The 24434-nt window shown below is 31.7% G+C and overlaps 1 protein-coding gene and 1 long non-coding RNA gene across 3 annotated transcripts; one reads left to right on the top strand and one right to left on the bottom strand.

Annotated features, from left to right (window-relative positions):
* Positions 6765–10996, bottom strand: LOC109332184 (extensin-3-like). Of its 2 annotated transcripts, XM_019567069.1 has the most exons (6): positions 10581–10994; positions 10468–10490; positions 7372–7498; positions 7258–7281; positions 6925–7028; positions 6765–6831 (listed from the first exon to the last, which is right to left on the bottom strand). In XM_019567069.1, exons 1-6 carry the CDS (start codon positions 10931–10933, stop codon positions 6779–6781), a joined length of 684 nt encoding a protein of 227 aa, XP_019422614.1. In that variant the 5' UTR covers positions 10934–10994; the 3' UTR covers positions 6765–6778. The 2 variants fall into 2 exon arrangements, with proteins under 2 accessions (XP_019422614.1, XP_019422615.1); XM_019567070.1 differs by lacking the exons at positions 6765–6831; positions 6925–7028; positions 7258–7281; positions 7372–7498 and adding an exon at positions 10153–10317 and having other exon boundaries at positions 10411–10490; positions 10581–10996.
* Positions 10191–10597, top strand: LOC109332185. The gene is made up of 2 exons (XR_002105881.1): positions 10191–10273; positions 10541–10597. It is a non-coding gene; the product is annotated as an uncharacterized LOC109332185 (long non-coding RNA).

Below are 24434 nucleotides of genomic sequence, written 5' to 3'. Positions count from 1 at the left end.
ATATCGGATATTAATTTTTAAAATGTGAATAGTAAATTTCCTTATAAACTATGAATGGATTAATTTTATTCCTATCTTGAAAAGAGAATACCTACTTTCCTTATAAGCTTGGTGTGTGTGAAATTTATTCCTAAACAAAAGGTAAAATTCAAAATAATATTAGAATAACATAATTGTGGGTCAAGATAATTTTTGATGGAGATTAAAGTGTCTCAAAATCTATTATAAAAATGTTTTAAAAAATTAATTTGACCCATATTTAATCGATTGAGATCATTACGAGTTTTCAAAATTTTCAAGGAACAAATTGGATAAATAAAAGTTAATGACCAACATGAATATTTAGGCTGATTTATTATATTTATTTTAGATTACAAGTTTGGGATATTTGTTTCCCAAAACTAGTAGGCCATTTTGGAGAAAAAATTAATCTTATTTACACTTTTTATTACTCAATTATGATTTTAGAATTTTATTGAAAAATTATGATTCTTGGGAAGAAGAGTATGAAAGGATGTATGAGAGAGTCATATATAGGATATGAAGTTAGGGTACAAGTTGTAATAAATATAGTGTTATTAAATTTGATTGGACCGATTGATTAACCTAAAATGGATACACAACTGATTTGAGTTGCTAATTTGATCAATTATGAACCAAAACTGTTATGGATCAGTTTGACTTGACTATTTTGCACACGAAACTGATAATTTGGTCTATCTAACTAGACTGCTTGGTTGAATCAATCATTTTTTTAAAATAAATCAAAACGATCTTTTGTGAGGAAAAAATATTGTACTTATAACTTATTTGAGTTTATGTTTATTATTATTGAAATTGTGTTTGTCATTTTTAGCTTATATTGTAACAAAGTGTAATTTAAATAAGGGAAAAGTGCATAAAGCCCCTATAAACATTATTTTTTTTGCAAGTAGTCAATATTAACCATTTTTCTTCCCAAGTACCCCCTAAACATTACTAGTTTATGAAATTAACCCCGTATAAATATATTATTAAGTTACTAGTAGGCTAACATGAAAATTACAACAATAATAATACAACAATGTAGGTTAGGAACGTTGATATTTGGATGAAATCGTCATCAAAACAAAAATTGATTGAGAAGAAGATAAGTAAGTTTTATAATTAAAAGTGACTAATACAATAATAGTTATATATATATATATAAAGACTAAATAACAAAAATCTTATATAAGATCAAGATGACAAACTAAGAGGGGTGCATTAGTTTTCTACACTAAGTGATAATTTTTGCAACTTGAGAAAATTAGAGTGTATAGTAGCTTATTCTTAGATTGAAGACAAGTCCACCCGCGTCGACTGATCTTCTCTTCATATGGGTTGGTGCTATGGGTCACCCGCAATATCCAGAAGAACAAGTGAATCGTCCAAGGGAACTTCATCACATTGCAATAAAGTCCAAACGCAAAGACAAACCTCCAGGAGTTCGGATGCAACTGAGAAGGAGCGACCCCTAAATGGTTCAACACGTCCACATACCACCCATCCAAAGGTATTTTGTGCCTGATCTTCAAGGTATTGTATCCGTACAGATAGTAGTTATACTTGTCCCCCTGATCCATATAGAGGTCATAACAAACTCACTCTTCAGCAGAGGGAGCATGCAATCGAGTGCAATTCGACGCACGTGCCAACACAGCAACTTGGGGCATCACATCCGTCGGGAAGTAGCTCGTAGTGCCCATCACTTCCCGATCATCCCACCAGTAGCGGGAGTTGGGGCCATCCAAGCCCTCGGGGTTCGGAAACCTATCCGCTCATCCCATGTATGTTCTCAACATCAGCAACTTGTTACCACGAGAAGCATCAGATTCTAAATTGGATTCCTTATCCATGACCGGACACTGCTTCTCCAAAAAATTTGCCCGGTCCATCCTTACAACCTCTCTTCCTACCAACCTCCAGCTCCAACGGGCCACAGGGCTGGGAGTGTCAAATCACTCGCCTTTCTCTAGGCGAGCCGATCCCTAGAACGAGATGACCACGAGACAAAATTGGGTGGAAGTCCGGACAAAACCTCCACCTAATTGGAAATAGACTCCAGATCGGTGATAAGGACCTTGATTATGAAAGAGGAAAGGAAAAAGGTTACCTAGAAAGAAGTTTGAAAAGAGTTGAAAAAAGATAAGGAGACGAGGTTGATCAACAGCAGAGTAGGTTCAGTAGCAGAAAATTCAGAAAGCAAAGTGAAGAAAATGAAGGAGAACCCTCCCTATTTATAGACAGAGTTGGGCCCAGACCAACCCTCGTAGCCCAACTCGAAACGCATCCTACCCGTTCAAAAGGCACTCCGACAAAAAAAGTGGCAAAAAAGGAACTGACGAGCCACACTCAAGTACTTTGCGCCACAAAACGGTTCGATAATAAAAAAACATTAATGATGGACAACCATGTGTCACACAACTCAGAAGTCTAACGACACTCTAATGATGAACATTCCATCAGTAGCATTTATGTCTACCAGCATGCTCACCTACCAAACATACTACTATATTGGGGGGGGGGCAACTGTTCCATCCCGGTCATGCGGACGTCTTGACTACCCGAGACGGCCTCCCTTATGACCAGGCAAAGACATGGCATAACCAATTAAAAGGCTTAGTCGAAATTATTCCCCTTATACTAGACATCCTAGGTCGGGGTTAGGGTATCTCCCCGTCTGACATGCCACCAACAAAGCATTGTCATTCCACCTACAATCCCACCCACCCTCCTACCACACGACAAAGACAGATTGTAGTACGGCTACCAGACCTGCCACGAGCTACATGTCAACTATGCACAGAGTAAGGCCCTACCAAAACCGCCTAACGTGGGAAATCAGCCCCCGACTAGCTAGGATGGCTGACCATGCCAACAGTACCCTCCAGGGCCACATCATCCAACTCAACCACTATAAATAGGAGCCTCTCCTAACAGGAAGTATCACTTTACTCATTCCCATCATTCCCTCATAACTTAGAACTCATCACTTGTCATTATTATTCTCTACTGACTTCCCATATCTCATTTATTGTTCTCAGGCATTACCTCTCTAGTCGATCATTGGGGAACCTTTTCAGATTCCTCCATCAGCGAGTCCAAGTCTACCTCCATCCAAAACTAGAAAACTCTTACTCGGACTTCCTGTCCAATCAGGCCGTTCATCTAAAAAAAGAGTAGGTAGAATGGATATTAAATTCTTTTATTGTTCATGTTAATGTTTACTTTTTCTCAGTGTTTAATTTTTAAGAAATCTATATTTCATACTGCTATATACACTAAAACTTATTTGGCAACCCGAGACTCATCTAGCCCTTACTGAAAGTGGCCTTTTATCTAAATTGTCATCTAGCTTGTTCATGCAAAATATACCAATATTATTCAATAGAGAGATGAGTTTTGGTATATGCAATACTCGGATGGGAATTCACACTTGAGGGGGAGATGTTGGGTATTCCAAGTCTGAATGAAGAAGTCTCACATTGGACAAGAATGGATGAGTTAAAGAGCATATAAGTGGATGGACTCATTGACCTAATGCCTTAAGGTTTTGGGTCAAGATGTGGTGTCAAGCCCACTTATATGCTTCTTTCACTTAGCCCATGGAAGAATGTTGTAACTCATGGATAAAGATCTCCCAACAAGTGATATCAGAGCTGATGGTTCGACGACTCAACAGAATATTGAAGCGACAAGTGGTCGGTAGATCCTTGAGGGATCCTTGTGTCGAAAGTCTTCCTGACGAGAGGTCAAAGTGGCGTGTTCCATTGATGAAATGATAAGCCAATAGTGGTACAAGTAGATAGAAAGTTGAGCTCTGGTGTTATCCCATACTCGAAGAGAATTCACACTTGAGGGGGATGTTGGGTATTCCAAGTGTGAATGAAGAAGTCTAACATTGAGCAAAAATGGATGAGTTAAAGAGCATATAAATGGATGAACTCGTAGACCTAATACCTTAAGGTTAGGAATGACAACGGGGCGGGGCGGGGTCGGGTTTATGCATACCCAAACCCGAACCCGGAATTTAAAACCCGAACCCGAACACTGCGGGGTTACAATTACCACTACCATCCCGAAACCCGAAAGAAAACCCGAAATAATATACAATAGTGCTAAAACATTTTATATTGGATGCCTTTAAACATTTTATACTGGATGCCTTTAAACTTCCAATAAAGCTAAAAAATGAGCCTAAAATAGGAAGATGAATGAAGAAGATAAATATGATTGTTCCTTTGCCTTTGGAGAAGATGAAGACGAAAACCAATGGAGAAGATGAAGAGAAACACGACTACACGAGTGGAGAAGATGAAGATAAAAATGAGTGGAGAAGATGAAAATAAAATGGAGATGTGGGGCTGTCTGTGCGTGGGACAAGCATTGCTTGTGTTGTTGTGCAGTTGTGCGTGTGGGAGAAGCAGTGAAGCACTGCTTGTGCAGTTGTGGTCTTGTGGAGTTGATTTGTTTCTAACTTTGGGGGAAAATAGGCACAACACAAAACTAGGGTTAAGTTAAAACATATAATTAAAATATTAATTTATTAATTGTAACGGGTTTGTGGCAGGTTCAGGGTAGGGTATCACACATACCGAACCCGAAAATTAACATCGGGTAAAACCCGAACCCGAACCCAATAACAACGGGTTTAACCCGTTAAATTCGGATCGGGTTTGGGTGGGTATCCACGGATTCGGTTTCTATTGCCATCCCTACTTAAGGTTTTGGGTTAAGATATTGTGTCAAGCCCACTTATATGCTTCTTTTACTTAGCCCATGGAGGAATGTTGTAACTCATAGATGAATATCTCCCAACATATAGGAAATAATCAAATCCAACACGGAGTAAATTTAAGAAATGACTTCAAAATCAAATGCACATCAAATTAGACTATGTAAAGGAGTTTGAGAGAAAACAAATATAAAAGACTCAAATAAAAAAAAATACAATTTTATTCAAATTTCACGGTGTATTTAAATGCTCACAACCTATACATTATACACTTAAAATGCAACATATATAAGATTTAAGAGAGTGAAAATATAATTATTTATCTCACTAACAAGTATTATAAAGTCAAAATAAAAAATTAAAGCATTGGTTCTCGGTGATCAATGTTATTTGCTTTGGATTATTGGATTACTGATGTAAGATTAATGATTGAGAGATACATAATTAAAAATGTATAAATTAGAAATAGAGTGATAAAATTGAAAAGAAGAATTGGATTTCCATTCAACTATGTAATAGCATTGATGACAAGGCTGGAGAGTGAAGAGATCGAGATTTTGTATTATGATAAAGAGAATTTGAGTGAATGATTATAAAGCTGAATAGTGGAAGTATCGTATTATTAGATTAAGCTGGACATGGCGGTTAGTTTGCTTTTTGGTGCCATTTTATTTTTGTTATGGGCCCAATAATAATGGGTGAGCATGGGCCGGGTTGAGCCGAATAAGGCTTATCTCTTACCCGATCTTAAATGTTGATAGGGTTAATTTTTTGAACTCGGACTCGATCTTGGACCTGAAACTAACCAGACCCTAAATATTGATTGAGTGAGTCTTTAAACCTAAACCTCACCCTAGACTCGATTAAATATAATGCATACCTTTTTAGATAACGTCTTCTCAATATCATTTATTATTTTGGATATGTAATTTGATATATGAAATAATATATGTATATATATTATTAGTCTTGTATATATAATGAAAAAAATTAAATATTTAATGATAATTTCGACTAATGAGGTGTCATTTATTCTATACATAATTAAATAAAGACACTATAAGCATGATGAGCGAGTAACCATGAGACGGCATGTTTGTCCCATACCCAATCCTAAATATTGAATGAGTATAATTTTTTAACTCAAAATTCGTCTCTAAACCTGACCATATTCGGGTAGATCATGATCGGGCCAACAAAGTGAAAGGATAGGCCAAATCCTCCACATCTCTACCAATAATAATAGCAAGTGCATGAATTTGAGAATTAATTTTGCCTCAGTTTTAGACTTTAGTAGTGTAGCTCATTTGCGGTTATTAACTCATTTATTTGTTTTAGTGATACAAGTATACCAATGTATGATCTCATACTACAATATGTTATGCCACGAGTTTTATTAAGAGAAAAAGATATATACACTAACAATGTAAGAGTTTTATATATTGTCATTATATTATATACCATTAAAAGTTTATCATCATTGCTTTTTGAATATAACTAATATAAATGAATGATAAATGATATACTAATTGTGTATAAATCTTTACACTAACAATACACATATATTACACTATTTTATTAATTATTTAAGCATCAAGACAAAATTTACTCAGAATTGCATATTTAGTATACACAATACAACATACAAAATAAAAAGTAAACACAATTTATGAGATATGGGGTTTCACACAATATTTAAAGTGTGGACTTCCTAAAGTTTGTGAAACACTTCTGGCAAAAGGAGAGTATTATGGAATAAGTTTTTTTTTTTATATTGCGTAGGAGAAGCATACAATGCAAATAAGAAAATGAAAACTTGATAACAATGAATTACAATATATAATATCATAGAAATAAAGTGAAATAAGCTTATAAATTAACAAAATTAAAGAATAATATAACATGGATACACTCATTGAGACTCTTTTGTTAGCCCCACATTATTGATGAAGTCCGAAAAGAAAGTACAATAATCAATTACATAATTTGATTGAAACAATTCAAGTTGCATCAAGTGTATGCTTAATAAACTGGTGTAGGAGGCGGGGGTGACTTGTAGAGGTAGGGAATGTGATGTGTTCGAATGTCGGCATGATGAGTTCGGGGTGGAGGAGATTTATAAACATATGGTGGAGGAGGTGGCGACTTGTGGACATGGGGAATGTGATATGATGGAATATGGACGTAATGAGAAGGAGGTGGAGGAGATTTATAAAGATATGACGGTGGTAGTGGAGGGGATTTGTAGACATAAGGAGACTTTTCGACATATGCGGGTGGTGGAGGAGATTTATAAAGATATGGAGGCGGTGGTGACGGGCGGGGGTGACTTGTAGAGGTAGGGAATGTGATGTGTTCGAATGTGGGCATCATGAGTTGCGGGTGGAGGAGATTTATAAACATATGATGGAGGAGGTGGCGACTTGTGGACATCGGGAATGTGATATGATGGAATATGGACATAATGAGAAGGAGGTGGAGGAGATTTATAAAGATATGACGGTGGTGGTGGAGGGGACTTGTAGACGTAAGGAGATTTTTCGACATATGCGGGTGGTGGAGGAGATTTATAAAGATATGGAGGTGGTGGTGATGGAGATGGTGGTGGAGGGGACTTGTAGACATAAGGAGACTTTTCGACATATGCGGGTGGTGGAGGAGATTTATAAAGATATGGAGGTGGTGGTGATGGAGATGGTGGTGGAGGGGACTTGTAGACATAAGGAGACTTTTCGACATATGCGGGTGGTGGAGGAGATTTATAAAGATATGGAGGTGGCGGTGATGGAGATGGTGGTGGAGGGGACTTGTATACGTAAGCAGACTTTTTAACGTGTGGTAGAGGTAGTTGAGACTTGTAGGCATATGGAGGAGATTTGTAAACATGTTTTAGGGGTAATTTGTGATGGTAAGTTGGATATTGTGCATGTTTTGGTGGGCTATAATTGGTTGGCTTGGATCCATAGTAAGAATTATAATCAGCAGCAACACTAATAGCAACTAAGCAAAATGCCACAACATAGAAGAGTTGAGGCCAGTGCCTTGGCCTTGGTGAGGTTCCCATATCTTTTGAGTTTGTAGTTCTAGCTCTTCCTTAGAAGGTTTTTGTTGTAGTACTTGCTTCTAAAAGTATGCAATGTTAACCCTTTTATAGTGTTGGCCTTCAATCATGGCTTTGGAATATTTCTTTGTTAAATGCATTAGTAGTATGCATTCGCAATTTAAAATATGTATGCTACATACCCTTTTGTCAAAAGTATTTAATATTCGAAGTTGTGGTTTCCCATTAAGTGAGTTTATATTTCTTATAGTCATCACAATATGGACTAGGAACAAAGTCATAGGAAGAGGGTTGGTACTTGGTAATGGGATGGCTTCATAGAAGTACTTGTTAGACTTCATCATTAAATATTGTTTAAGTGAGTCAAATTCAGTTATACATGTTGTGGTGTTTGATTCTTTTCCTTTAGGGATGGAAGTGCAACACAAATTGTGTTAATCCTGGATAAGTATGGTTCATATTTTATCATATTCTATATTTCTCTTATTTTTTAGCCAAAAAACCATGATGATATTCTTGAATATTGTTATTATTCATATTTCATCATATCTTATATCTCTCTCATTCTTTGGCAAAAAATATAAGATGATATTTTTGAACAATAATATCATTTGATCTACTTTATATTTTGTTAATTGATGAATATCATCGTTATTTTCGATTTTAATTCATTTTCGATTAACAATACTTATATTTATTCTATTGATTAACTTAGCCCAACCTTTCATATTTTGAAGAATTCTTAACTTTTATCTCTGAAAATTTCTTCTGTTCAACTATATTTGAGTTAGTGGATGGATGTAGAGTTTTGAACTATATTATGTTGATTAAATTGTAGATACTCTAACAAAGGCTATGAAGTCTTCTTCTTCATTTAATCATTTTTTGTTCAAGGTGGAAGTTGTTAATATCTACTCTACAACTTGAGAAAGATGTTAAAATATATTTTGATATTTTATATTAATATTGTATTGAGTTAGTAATTAGTTTAAACTCACTTACGTTTTACATAATTTCTATGATTAAAATATATGTAAAACATATTAGTTAGTTATTAGCAGTAGCATTAAGTCTATAAGAATCCACATTCTTTTCTTTTTCTTTCATTTCTAATAATCGCATAAACCCTACGATCAGTGCATGCTCACATTCATGTGGAGTTTAGAGTATTCACCACTAATTCTATAATTGATTTTGGATAAGCATGGATGAATATGTTCCCTGAAGTAGAATCACCTTGTTAACCTCTGTGTCGGTAAATACTTGACTTGAACACATTTCAGTATTATTGGAGGAGATAATGATGGATGAAGATCACCTGTCTCAACCGATGTTTCACTCTATGTCTCAAACTAATTAGAGTATTTCATTTTATTATTTTTTGCTTTTAAATTTTTTATTTTATTCATATGTTAATGTTTATATATGATTGGTTTGGGACAGAAAATGTGTGACAGTGTTGAGGACAAGTGATCCCTATCAGATAATAATAATAACAAGAGACAAGAGAGAGAAAAATGATTATTGTCTTGCCTTCACGTCCAGTTTCCTTATATACATGGAGGGAAAGTGGCATATCCAAGTTTTTTTTGGAGCATGTGTCATTCAATGTATATTGAACCCTTTCTTTATGTATTTTTACATAGCCAGACTTCTCTCCGATACTGGAGAGGAAGTCGCTCTCCGATACTGGAGAGGATCCCTATTCATTTCTACTTGGTTCTCTCTATTTTTCTGAGTCCATAAGCTGCACCTTTTATTGAGAATGAAATGAAACCAGAGATATCTGAGAGGGTGAGGGTGTGATCTTTAGTTTTTAGTAACTTTCCCAGTTTGTCATATTTTTCTCAAATCTTTCAAAACATTTTACTGTTTTTATTGCCTTTTTTCATGATAGAATTTCAATCTGTAATACTTTTTATTAAATTGTGTAATCACATATAACTAGAAATTTTATTTAAAATATTATAATTACTTAACAATTTTTTTATTAAATTTCTCAAACTGACAATAAATAATTCAAAACAAAATTGTTAGTAATTAATTAACCGTTGATTATGTTCGAAGATAAAGTGAATTCCCAACATCTAATAATATTCTTTTTTCTTGTTTTCGAAACTTTTCTATTTTTTTATAAATAAATTGGAGAAAAATTGAGTGTTCATACGATACAATGTAAGTAAGTAAATAGAAACTTGACAACAACAAATTACAATATAATGTCATATGAATAACGTAAAACAATCTTATAAATTAACAAAATTAAAGAACATTACAAAACAGATACACTCATTAACCACAATAGTGGGTGATATAATTTGGCTGAAACAATTCAAGTTACATTAACCGTAAGTTTAGTAGACTGTTGTAGGAGGAGGAGGTGACTTGTACAGGTAGGGAGTCTTATATGATGGAATGTGGACATGATGAGAAGGAGGTGGAGGAGATTTATAAATGTATGATGGTGGAGGTGGTGACTTGTAGAGGTAGGGAATGTGATGTGTTCGAATGTGGGCATCATGAGTTGCGGGTGGAGGAGATTTATAAACATATGATGGAGGAGGTGGCGACTTGTGGACATCGGGAATGTGATATGATGGAATATGGACATAATGAGAAGGAGGTGGAGGAGATTTATAAAGATATGACGGTGGTGGTGGAGGGGACTTGTAGACGTAAGGAGATTTTTCGACATATGCGGGTGGTGGAGGAGATTTATAAAGATATGGAGGTGGTGGTGATGGAGATGGTGGTGGAGGGGACTTGTAGACATAAGGAGACTTTTCGACATATGCGGGTGGTGGAGGAGATTTATAAAGATATGGAGGTGGTGGTGATGGAGATGGTGGTGGAGGGGACTTGTAGACATAAGGAGACTTTTCGACGTGTGGTAGAGGTAGTTGAGACTTGTAGGCATATGGAGGAGATTTGTAAACATGTTTTAGGGGTAATTTGTGATGGTAAGTTGGATATTGTGCATGTTTTGGTGGGCTATAATTGGTTGGCTTGGATCCATAGTAAGAATTATAATCAGCAGCAACACTAATAGCAACTAAGCAAAATGCCACAACATAGAAGAGTTGAGGCCAGTGCCTTGGCCTTAGTGAGGTTCCCATATCTTTTGTGAATTTGTTGCTCTAGTTCTTCCTTAGAAGGTTTATGTTCTAATGCTTGTTTCTCAAAATATGCAATGTAACCCTTTTTATAGTGTTGCCCTTAAATCATGGCTTTGGAATATTTCTTTGTTAAATGCATTAGTAGTATGGATTGACAATTTAAAATATGTATAGGATAAATACCCTTAGGTCAAAAGCATTTTATATTTGAAGTAGTGGTTTCCCATTAAGTGAGTTTATATTTCTTATAGTCATCACAATATGGGCTAGGAACAGAGTCATAGGGAGAGGGTTGGTACTTGGAACATGGTACTTGATACTTGAGTTAATGTCATGGCTTAATGGAACTGACAAATGTCATTTGTTGTCAACTGTGTCTCATTTCCTTCCATGAGTCAATTATATATTATTAAGAAAATTTTCAAAACAATAAGTAACATTCTGATTAGTTTGGGACATTGAATAAGATATAATTTTGGAGATGTAATCTCTGTCCTAAAGGAAGTACTTTTTATTTGTTAGATTTCAGAATTAATTATTGTGTAAATGAGTCAAATTAAATTTTACCGTGTTTGATTCTTTTCCTTTAGGGATGTAATGCACAATGAATTATATGATAAGCATAAATAAATTATTTATCATTTCATTATTTTTTCCTATTATTTACTATTTAAATTTAAATCATATAAATTTGATTTATTAGTGGATAAGAAATAACAATTATATAAACTAAAAGGAAATTAAAAATATTTCAATAAGTAATTGGTATTTCAATTCAATATTTCCCTACAATTTTAAAAAATATAATAATCATATTTCATTACAAACAAATTCAGAATCTAATTATTTCAAATAAAAAAAGAATAGTGATACCAAAAATGCTAAAATTTCATTCATATAGGAAAGCTATATTTTTATTAGAAAAAAATAATAATATTGAAAATTTATCACAATCATTTTAATTTCGAAGTCTCAATTTTGTTATCATTAATTATCTATTATCTTATCTCTAACACTACTATTTTGGAGTTCAGAACTATCCCAAACCACTTTGGATTCCCAGTGACAGATTCATCATTCTTCACATATCCCCTCATTATGTCCATTCTATTTTCAAGTAAAATCCGAAGTCTTAACCATACATTACATTAGCCAAGATAATAAGCAATTAAAAAAATTATACTTGATAGATTGAGAGCCTTTGGGTGTTGATGGAAAGAGGTTTGAAATAAGATGAATGAGATAATCCAAATTGGTAAATAAAAATAGCTACTTGTTAGTCTTTTTATTATTATAGAGTTTTTTTTTTGTATTACCAAGATATCCCCTTCACTTATTATTGTAGAGTTTGATTAGGAATCACATGAAAAATGTGTCTACAGTTTGGATCATGAGAGAATTTTCATTTATTTTCATCTAAAATCTAATTTACAAATATATAATAGATTAAAATTTTATTAATAAGGTTAAAAGTTCAAATTCTAAAATAGTCCCATGAGTAGGAATGGTGGTCAAAAACAAAGAAAAAGCTGCCAAGCAATGAAATTTTGATTATCATTATATGGATAAACTTGTTTATGTAAAAAATAATTAATTACATCAAATGTAAAAATAAAATTAAAAAAGACAGAATAAACTTACACACAATAAAATCAAACTAACAATTCCTATAAAGTTTTGAAAATATATTTACCATATATTTTTTTTTGTAAAAATAAATAAGTAAATTTGAAAAGGCCTCTAAAGCTTCCCAAGACTACCTTGATACCTTCTGCCATATGTATTAATATTGTTGTCTTTTATTCTATACTAGTGTGACAAAACGTACTTCGTGTCTGTCGGCCCACATTTTTACTTTCTGATATCAAATATTTAAGTTGTATATATTTTATTTTGGTAAATCAGATTTTTTTTTATTAAATGTAATTTTATTGTAATTTTTATTTTGTGCACTTTATATTAATTTTTTATATTTATTTTAATTGTCAAAGTAAGATGAGGGGTGATTAATAATTTAATATGGTGATGGTTACATATAATAATATATTTTTTATAGAAATTAAAAAGGGTTAAGTGTAAAATAGGAAAGAGAAAATTATACCATGATGACAGTTATTGTAGAAGAATATAAAAAGTTGAAACATGATTATATAGTTTTTTTGTTGTGAAAATAAAAATATGTGAAAGGTAAAAGAGGAAAATATAAATTATACCATAATGTGTGATTATTTTATATTTTCTTTTTATTAAGTAATATAGATGTCAGAATATTGTGTTAGTCCAACACAATCAATTTTATAATTTAATATGAAACAATTTTTTAACCAGTAAGCATGTGACACGTAATAATACATGAAGTGTGACATCCGATATTGTATATCTTACCCCGGAAAGTGTCACCGTATATGTCATCACTTGTGACTGGTCAGGAAAATATTTAATTATTAAATTTGCTACTTAAATATATTTTTCGACCAATGACAAATAAGTGACACATGAAGTGATATATTTTTGGGACAAAAAATTTGCTCCCATATTGACATTGTCCACTACGTCAGATATCGTAATAAACAGCGGTCATTCAACGATGGAATTTTGAACGATGCAATTGAAAATGAGGTGGAAGAACATCAACATTGCATAATAAAATAGGCGCTGACAATTTGTGTAACTTCAACAACGCATTTTTTGACAATGCGCTGTTGAACATCAGTAACGTTAGCGCTAACTTAAATGATTTATTTTTAACAGTGCATTTAATAGAAAGCATTGTTGATGAGAATATATGCAACAATGCATATTTAAAGAAGCGTTGTTGAAGATGACATAGTAATCGCGCTTGCTTAATTATGCGCTGTTGATTTTTTACGACTTTTTAAGCGTTTGTGAAATTAATGGTGGAGTAGTAATGCGTCTCGTAGTTTGTTGAAATATTAATGGTTGACTGGTTATGCGTTTCTTGATTGTTGAAATATTAATGGTTGAGTTGTTATACGTCTCTTCGTTTATGAAAATATTAATGGTTGATCATCTATAAATATTGTGGTTTACTCAATGTTCTAATTCATGAGTAAGCTTAGAGCGTAAAAGTATGTGTTTCTATAAGAGTATGTTCATGAAGATAGGATGAAGAAAACACAAAGTAGTAAAAAAAGAGTAATACTACAAAGAGTAAAAAAGAGAAAAAAGCACACAGATTTGTATAGAGGAGTCGAAGAAAAAATTGTGTTTCTGTTTCAGAATCATGTCAATGAGGTTTTTAACAAGTTTTGATTTCAGAAGGAAGGTGGCTGTCATACAAAATTTGTGTGAGATGAAGCAATTGAAAATAAATAAAAGGAAAAGGAGAATGAATTATTTAGTTCATTGAGCTCTTTCAATTTTTATTTATCTCTTTCAATTATTTTCCTTCAATATCTGTAGCAATTCCTAAAGTTCATTGGTTTCTCTCATTCGATTTTCATGGGAAAAGGACCCAGATTTTTAAAGGAAATCAATGAATTGTTGTACAAAATTTGTGTAGAGGAGTAGAGGAAAAAATTATGGACAAGATTATTTCCTCTTCAACCAAATCATTTAGTTCATTATATTCGCATGTACCAAATCATTTAGTTCATTATAATGTATTTTGTCTCTCTGAATTAATAATAAAACAATTATTTTATATGTTAATGTCTGTATTTTGTTAATTATTTGGATGATTATTCTCTTTAATATTTTGCACTGTTCCTTATTAATAAACACAATAAACAAATTATCAATACTTAATAAATACAAAATCAAATTAACAAAATGTAATATTTAATATTTTATCAAGTTTTGTATTAATAAACACAATTATATAGTAATAATCTACTTCATGGCAACTTCATATTAATTTAAGTAAATTCATGTTATATAAATATTTTCCAGTTATATAAAATGTTAATTTAACAACGCATAACTACGAATACGCTGTAAATTTGGAAAATGAGTTCAGTAGCGTATAATTACGACTGCGCTGTCAATTAGATTCCATTCAACATCGCATAATTCAGATAGGGATGTCCACTAGATTCTAATCAACATCGCCACATATAGGTAGCATTGTTGATGTGTTAATTAAAATAAGTAGTAAACAACTCGATGTGCAACAACAGCGCAATCCTTCCCGCATTCTACACATTCATCAATAATCCCAACACTCATTTTCTCAGCAGCGAAACGCATTTACTCTCAAAGTCAACCTCAAAATCATTCATTCATTTAACACCGAAAATCGTTCACTCATTCAATACGAAAATCATTCAACACAGAAAATCATTCACTCATTCAATATGAAAATCATTCAATACGAAAATCATTCAACACCGATTTTGAATATTCTTCACTCGTTTAACCTCAAAATCATCATTCACGCATTCAACACCGAATTGAAAGTGAATTTTTCTTCTAGTTATTTGTCTTTTTAGTTACATTATATTTAGCTTGTATTGAGTTATAAATATTTTCCTTATAAATGAGTGAAAGTGATTTCACTCATTTAGCTTGTATTGAGCTGGGGTTTCCGACTCATTTAGCTTACATTATGAGTTAGGGTTCTGATCATAATAATGCATTTGCTCTGCTTGGTGAGCTTAACTCCAAGCCTTAGGGATTTATGCTTATTATATTTTTTTGTTAATAGAAAATGGATCGAAAATAGATGAGTGACAATCGATTGACAAAGGAGTATGAGAAGGAGTGAAATCATTTGTTAGGTTTGCAATTGAGAATGCTGAAAATCCTAATAGAATTGTATGTCCTTGTTTAAGATGTTGTTACTCAAACCGAATTACTCCAAATGAGTTAAAAGGTCATTTAGTGTGTCATGGTATTGATCAAAGTTACACATGTTGGACAAGACATGGTGAGACGAGAGACGTTATGGATTGTGATGATGAGATGCATATGAAAAACAACTACACAAATGCATATGAAGACGATCGTTTCGAGGAAATGGCAAACGTTGTCGAAGAAGATCTTCAGGATTGTCCTGAGATGTTTCAGCGGTTGATAAGTGATGTTGAGAAACCATCATATGATGGTTGTACTAAATTCACAAGATTGGCAGCGGTGTCAAGGTTGTATAAGTTGAAATATGTTAATGGATGGTCTGATAAGAGTTTCACAAACTTGCTTGCACTTCTGAAGGATATATTTCCGGAAGATAATATGATCCCTTCTTGAACCTATGATTCAAAACAAATGTTACGCTCCATAGACATGGACTACACAATGATACATGCTTGTGAAAATGATTGTATCTTATTTTTTAATGAGTATACTTCATTAAAGTTTTGTCCTAAATGTAATGCATCACGCTATAAGAAGAAAGACTCAATTCCCAAAAAGGTTGTATGGTATTTTCCCATCAAATCAAGAGTCAAGCGTATGTTTAGCAATGACAAAGATACAAAGAAGTTGACATGGCATGATTAAGAAGGGATTAAAGATGGCAAGCTTCGACATCCTGTAGATTCTCCTCAATGGAGAAAAATTGATCACGACTATCCTAGTTTTGGTCAAGAATCAAGAAATCTACGTCTTGCATTATCAACAGATGGAATTAACCCACATAGTGTTCAAATTTGCTCCCACGGTACATGGCTAGTGATGTTGGTGATAAACAACCTACCTCCTTCTCTATGCATGAAGCGCAAATATGTGATGTTATCTATGTTAATTTCTGGACCTAAACAACCAGGAAATGACATAGACATATATTTGGCTCCATTAATTGAAGACTTGAAACAAATGTGGGAGACATGCATAAATGTATATGATGTGTATAGGGAAGAAAGTTTCAACTTGATGGTTTTATTGTTCGGCACAATCAATGATTTCCCTGCATATGGTAATCTGTCTGAATATAGTACAAAAAGACATTTTGCATGTCCTGTATGTGAAGACAATACTCATTCGTTGAGGTTGGAACACTATAAGAAAAATGTTTTCCTTGGCCATCATAGATTTTTGCCTTCAGATCATCATTATTGACGATGGAGAAAAGCATTTGATGGAAACAATGAAGAAGGTCGTGCTCCTTTGGCGTTGACAGGTGACCAATTATTTTAAAAGCTAAAGAGTTTGAATACTAACTTTTGTAAACTGTTTGCAAAAGAAATTGTCAGAAAGTGGTGGAAGAAAAGGTCAATCTTCTTTGAATTGCCATATTGGAGTTCATTATATGTAAGACATTGCGTCGATGTTATGCATATTGAAAAAAATGTTTTTGAAAGTCTCCTTGGTACGTTACTCAATGTCCCTGGTAAGACCAAAGATGACTTGAATGCAAGGTTGGACTTGGTTAGTATGGGAATAAGAAAGGAATTGGGGCCTATAATGAAGGGAAAACGTACATTTCTACCTCCAGCGGCTTATACTTTGTCGAGGAAGGAGAAAATGGAATTTTGTAAATTTATTCATGGTGTTAAAGTTCCAGAAGGGTACTCTTCCAACATTCAGAACCTCATATCAATGAAAGACCTCAAGTTAAAAGGTCTTAAGTCTCATGATTATCATGTACTTATGGAGCATTTCTTCCATATTGGAATACAGTCAATTCTACCTAAAAAAGTTCGAGGAACCATAACTAGGTTATGCTTCTTCTTCAAGGCAATTTGTAGCAAAGTGATTGACCATGAGAAATTACTTGCATTGCAAAGACAAATTATTTTGACTTTGTGTGAGCTTGAAATGTGTTTTCCACCTTCTTTTTTGACATAATCGTTCATTTAAGCTTTCATCTTGTTCGAGAGACACAACTATGTGGCCTTTCCTATATGAGATGGATGTACCCCTTTAAGGGTTATATGACGACATTAAAAAGATATGTGAAGAACCGATCAAGACTAGAGGGTTGCATTATCGAGTGATATGTTGTTGAAGAAACTCTTGATTTTTGTACCGGATACCTTACCGATGGTGATTTCATGGGCATTCCAAAGCCTCAATATGCAAAAAAAAAAAAACATTTGGTGAAGGTATTACTGGGAATGAAATATTGACTATAACAAGAACCAAATTGGAGCAAGCCACTTATATGTGTTATATAATGCCGACAAGGTTGAGCCATATGTTGAAACAGATAAGGATATGCTAAGGAAGTGTTACTCAAGTAAGAATGAAAATTGGATTTTCAAATAGCATAATCGGTGTTTCATAAATTGACTAAAAAATCACATTGATGAGGAGTTGAATATAAATGCACATTCGGTTTCTGAAAGATTGAAATGGTTAGTCAATGGTCCAAGCTTTCATGTCTTATCCTACATTGGTTACCTGATTAATGGGTTCACATTTTATACGAAAAAACAAGATGATCAAAGTAAAATGCAAAATAGTGGTGTGACTCTTGTTGCTCGAACTTTACACATGTCAAGTGCAAAAGATAGAAACTCAATTATGTGAACATGTCATACTTTGGAGTGATTGAACACATATGAGAATTGGATTACACAATGTTTAAGATGCCGGTTTTTTATTGTATGTGGGTTGATAACAACAGTGATTTCCGAGTTGATGAGTTAGAGTTCATGCAAGTTGATCTCAATAGGACATGATATAAAGATGAGTCATTTATTATAGCATCACAAGTTCAACAAGTATTCTATGTTAGTAACTCAACTGATATGAAATGGTTCATTGTTTTTTTTAACTAACAAAATAATCGTCAATAATATTGATGACCAAGAATATGAAGATATTGATTAAGATTATCTTTTTTTGGGACATATCAGTCGCGTGAGGACGGATCAACTATTGATGATGATTTATATACAAGAGATGATCACGATTAAGGACTTTGGGTAAATCAATATGCTCCTCCAGACAAGGATGACCCTAAAAGACAAAAACAATCAAAGAAAATGAAAAAATAGATGCAAGTAGCCTTTGTATAATTTTGATTGTTTGTAATTTGTATAATATTGTTTTTTTGTAATTTGTATAGTATTGTTTCTTTGTAATTTGTGTACTTTTTTATTTGTAATTATGTACCCTGTCAAAACATAATTGGCATGATATTCATTGTTTGTATTTTGTATTGTATTGATGTTTAATAAAACAAACTTGTAGCCTATATTAATGTGTATGTGCTGGTGAGAATGTTTGTTCTGCTAATAAATGTATAGCATGTATTAATTTATACAAATCAACAACGAATTCTTGGGGAAGCCCTAACATGCGTTGTTGTAAAGGATAACTACAACAACGCTTTTTACAGAAAGCGTTGTGGTAGTTATCCTTTACAACAACGTTATGCATGTGATGTGCAGTTGTATTAAGTTGTTGTTTGAGAAAATTTATGAACTCGTTTTTTTTTTGTTATTTTGATGTTAAATATATGAACTTCAACTGCGCAGGTAGAAGCGTTGTTAATAAGACCTATAAAATGTGTTATTTATTTAAGACTATATGACAACGCTTTGTGGACGATGCGTTGTTGTATTGATCCACTATATGACAGCGCTTTGTGGACGATGGGCTGTCATATTGATGCACTATATATGACAACGCTTTTTATGTGGTGTGTTGTGGTATATAATCAATACAACAATGTTTGTGAAGCGCTGTTAATGATGACCATATATTACTACGGTCAAACAGAAAGCGCCCGAAAGCGCTATTATACATCTAAAATAAGCGTTATTGAAATGACAACTCTAGCCTAGTGGAAGAGGATAAAATATACAAGTTTTTTCTTTTGTTTTCGAGATTATTTTAATCTTCCGATATGGAAGAGGATTCTAACTCTAATTCAAGTGACAGCAGTAACAACATTCTAGACTCTTCAGTTTTATGTTCCCTACCAATTTGGAAGGCATTAAAAGATGAAAGTATTAAGTTATTTAAGTAGTTCCCCACACAAGCTGTGCACATGATAAAAACTTATTATGCCTATCCTTCAATCGAACAAACTAAAAGAGAGTCTAATTATTAAAGGCATTCCAAACAGAAAAAAATTCAATTATAGAATTGTCTATTCTTTCTTTTCAACAAACTTGCACCGTCAATAATTAGATGTTAGGTAAAAATACTGACAATTTATATTTATTTTTTGTATAGATAGTTAATCTAAAAAACTTATTCATTTAACTAATACCTAACTTAAGACAAGTTAAGGGAGAAAATGTAGAACTGAATTTTTTTTTTCCAGTAGAGGCTAATAGAAAGTCTTATAAAAAGAAGGAAATATGGGAGAAAGGAATGAAAAATGATAGAATCATATTTGGGGATTTGAATCTTGATTATGTATCGAAATTCTGGGTTCTAACAATAAAATTTAGGGAAATATAATCATCATAACCTTTAAATACTTTGTAAGTTGGTATTATAAACTATTTTTTCTTCTTAATTTGTTGTGATTTGTCTTTATATAAAGATAATGTTAAATTATTAATAATCAAAATTGCTATCATTAGACTCCCAACAATAGCATTAGGCACAATACTACAACACTGTATATTAGCCAACATCTATAACTAAAAGAAATTGTCCAATTTAATTGAGAGTAAGAGGATAAGTAATTTCCAGAGTTAAAAGGGGACAATATATATAGTAGTATTGGTATATAAATTTTTAAAGTTAAACTATGACAATATGACAGTCAAAATTAAAAAAATACATGTGTGATAATTTTTTATTTTTAGTAATTTAACATTATATTCATACATAGAGATCAATTTAATCAGTAATTATAGTTTACGAAGTAATTAGAAATAAAAAATAGTTTATGATAATTATTTTGCAAAATACATTTGTGAAATTTTTCTAAAATTTATTGTTATACGTACAACAAAGTTTGCAAAGATTATTTATTAAATTGTAACCCAGTAAATCCTTTAAGTGATGCATTCTCTGGGACCTTTAATTTACCATACCCACATATCCAATCATATAAACGTGATTAGTGTGTATACTCCAAAGATATTGTTGTTCAGTTCCATTATGTAAGAAGATTCTGGTAAAAATATGATTTGTCACAAAACAAGAGCTGCATTCTGTGGGGGCAAACCTACCCTTATCCTTATTTTCCCATCTTCATAGTTCAATCCTAATGAACAATTGACCCACGTTCATCAACAGGTGTTGGTTCAAGTGGTACATGTTTGATTCCCCTTAAGCAATGTATCAGATTCGAGTCTTGTGGATGGAAAAAATGTCCGCTGGAAGAGTTAGTCCCACTTACTTGTGAATATTCCCGGGACAGGATTGTCTTCAGTGTGCAAGGATAGCGTGGGAAACAAAAAAAAAATTGACCCACATTCCCTTTCCCTATCAGTGTTTTTTTATGGACACTGACCTTAGTGTTAAGGCTTTTGCTATGATAGCCATCGATGAGGACAGAGGTAGTTTTAATCATGCACAAGCTAAATAATGAGGTAGTAGTGAAACACTAATATTATAGCATTCCAAATTCAAGAAGAATTTCATTAACACTTGATAATGTCAAAATAAATTATGAAAGATGCCCTTTTATTCCTAATTAAGTGTCTTAGTAAAATAAATTTGTTCATATTTAGTTGTTCATATTTACCGGTGGTTACTATTTAAACCGCGAAACTGTTGGAATTGAACCAAACCACAAAATGTGGTTTGATTCAGTTATTTTTTTAAGGAACCATTTATATTTGGTATAGTTCATGATTTTATAAATTTAGGAACCGTTAAGAACCAAACTGAATGTTAAAAAATAGATACTAGAGAATATTGTTGTTTAAATTATTCAACCAATTTTATGACTTAAATTATCGTTTCTGTATGAATTGTAGTGTTATTTATATTACTAAATTGTTATTTTGTTAGTGTTATATATAATACTAAATTGTTATGATATTTTCTCACTGTCATGAGATTTGTAACATATTTTTTAACTTTCATTGTATTGGATTTGAAACTAATATATACCATAAATTCTTATACATTAATTATTATATATGTTACTAATTGTAAATTGTAATATTATATATGTTACTAATTAGGAATTGTAGTATTATATATATATATATATTACTAATTTTTAAATTATATTATTGTATAAGTGGTCATTCATTTTTTCTTCCTAAATTACATAATTGTTATATATGTTACCAACAAGCAATTACGAGTTTCAATTTTTTAATGATAATAATAGTAGTGTTTTTCCTTTTATGAAAAAAAATGTCTCTTGTAATATATTTTGAACTTTCAATTGATGCAAAAAATTACAAAAAAAAAAGACCATGAAAATCATGGAACTGAACCAAGCTATTCATGAGCGATTCACTTTAGTTCTTGCAGTAAAATTTGTGGTTAATTAGATGAACCAAACTATGTCTTTGTATTCGATTCAGTCACCGAATTATATTAAAAACTGAACCGAACCGAGCTTTTACTCCCCAAATTGTCTTTACAATTTTACGTATCCAAGTAATAAGAAAGATATTACATCAAATGAATGATTATAATTATTATATAGAAATAAAAAATAAAATAGGAAAATGTTACATAAATTAAATACAAATAAATATATTAATTATATATCTTGTTATAAATTTAAAACATTTAAATATGAACAAAAGCAATATAAAACTTGACAGTCTTGATACAATTGAATGATAGTAATATATAGGAGTAATATGTGTATATAGTTTTTCATATGAAGATAATAATGAGAATAAACTACTCTAACATTCTCATATTTAGTAAAATTATATAAATTACTCATTATTTTTTGCATATACATAATTCATCCATAATTTATATATATATATATATTAATTACTCTTGCATCATGAAAGATGAGTTAGATCTTTTAAATAAAAAGGGCGATGAATATAATTAAGTTAAAATTTGAATATAAATTCATTATTCTCTTTTGTGTATTTAAGCAGCATTGTTTAAAACTAATAGTACATTTTGTAATGAACCAAAATGATTTTTTTTTAAATTTACTATATTTTTGTTTCTCTTTGAACTATGACTTACTCATCATCTAATGAATAAGATGAGATCAGTTTTGACACACAGTGCATTATTAAGTATGATAATGATCTTTTCTCACAACTTAATAAAAAAAGTGAAATCTAACTTTTGTTGGAACAAACAACAAACTCTCTCCCTTTATAATGTCCATAATCTCACTCGATTACATCCTCCAACAAAAAAGGTAGAGAAAATTGTTTTATCTTAAATATTTTCAAAATGTATGATTCGTACAAAAGAACAAACATTTGAGTAATAAGGTAAACTCAAATGTTTTATTATTTCTTAGTAATGACATTTTAATGTATAAAAAATCATTCTTACAATATTGCCAATTGTTTTATATAAAATTTCAATTTTTTATTTAATCTCGAGTTGCCAATTCTATATTTAGTCATCTCCAATAAGTCTTAAAATAATATGACAAAGTGATGATGCTTGTATTATTGTTTAGTTTAAATAATTTTTTGGTTTCAGCCTTATATATTTAGCAACAACTAATTTAAATATTGATGATAAAATAAAGAATATTGAGATTGACTTTGAGTTTATAATAATTACTAAATGTATCATTTATTTTATAAACAAATATATTTATTAATTACAATTATCATGTAGAAGAAATAATATAACTTTATTTAATTTTACATAGAAGATTTTTACAAAACATAGTATATACTATTGATCAAATTAAAATTCAAATTATGTAAGAGCTAATATTTTTTCGTTATATTTTAGTATAGTAAATTACATCATAACCTCAACAGTTTAACTTAATTACAATCACAATTTCTTTTATTTGAAAGATTACATGTATTTCCCATATATGATATTCAATATAATATACTTATATAAATTATGGACGATTTTTTAGTGTAAAAACGGGAAGAATGTTTGTGTTCATTCAATAAATGTGAAAGACTATTAAATGTTTATCTAATAAGTGTCTTAGAAGACGTGTTAAGGTTGCTTAAATGAGTAAGTATAAGAAAAATTATATATTTAATATTTTGGAATGTGATATTTTTAATTTGTTGATTAGATATTACTCACTTAATGACTTAAATAGCCTAAACATGTGGTTAGGGTTTACAATGACTGGACCAACTTAGTATTTGTTCGAAACTTGATTCGTTATTTAACTCAAGAAACTTGGTTCATGAACCAAATGAGTCGAGTTTGAGCTCTAAATTGAGCTCATTAAATAAAGAGTCGAACATGAATTGAATACAGTTCGATTCGTTAGGTTCATAAGTTGGTTCGATATATATATATATATATAACTAATTTTTATGTTTATTGTGATCTATGCATTATTTTTTATTTTATTATTATTATATATTAACCATGTTATATTTATATATATAAACAATATTTCTATGAAAGTAATTAATTATTTGAGTTAATGAACCAATTTGAACTGAGCTGAATAGTGTGCGAACTTTAACCGAGCTGATTCGAACTAAAAAATGTAACACCGCGAATTTTACGATTTCGAATTATAAGATTTTATTAA

This window comes from Lupinus angustifolius, chromosome LG18 (genome assembly GCF_001865875.1).
Source record: "Lupinus angustifolius cultivar Tanjil chromosome LG18, LupAngTanjil_v1.0, whole genome shotgun sequence".
In the NCBI taxonomy this organism is placed as follows: Eukaryota; Viridiplantae; Streptophyta; class Magnoliopsida; order Fabales; family Fabaceae; genus Lupinus; species Lupinus angustifolius.
Note: the sequence above shows the minus strand (reverse complement) of the source record. Positions and strands in the feature narration are given on the sequence as shown.

What these genes read in the sequence shown, in the direction of transcription:
- LOC109332184 (XM_019567069.1), bottom strand. Translation starts at nt 10,933, where the DNA reads ATGGGAACCTCACTAAGGCCAAGGCACTGGCCTCAACTCTTCTATGTT. An exon ending in AAGTCTCCTTATGTCTACAA is followed by an intron (nt 7,282 to 7,371) that starts GTCCCCTCCACC and finishes ATCTCCTTACGT; the next exon opens with CTACAAGTCCCCTCCACCAC. An exon ending in AAGTCCCCTCCACCACCACC is followed by an intron (nt 7,029 to 7,257) that starts GTCATATCTTTA and finishes TCCACCACCCGC; the next exon opens with ATATGTCGAAAAGTCTCCTT.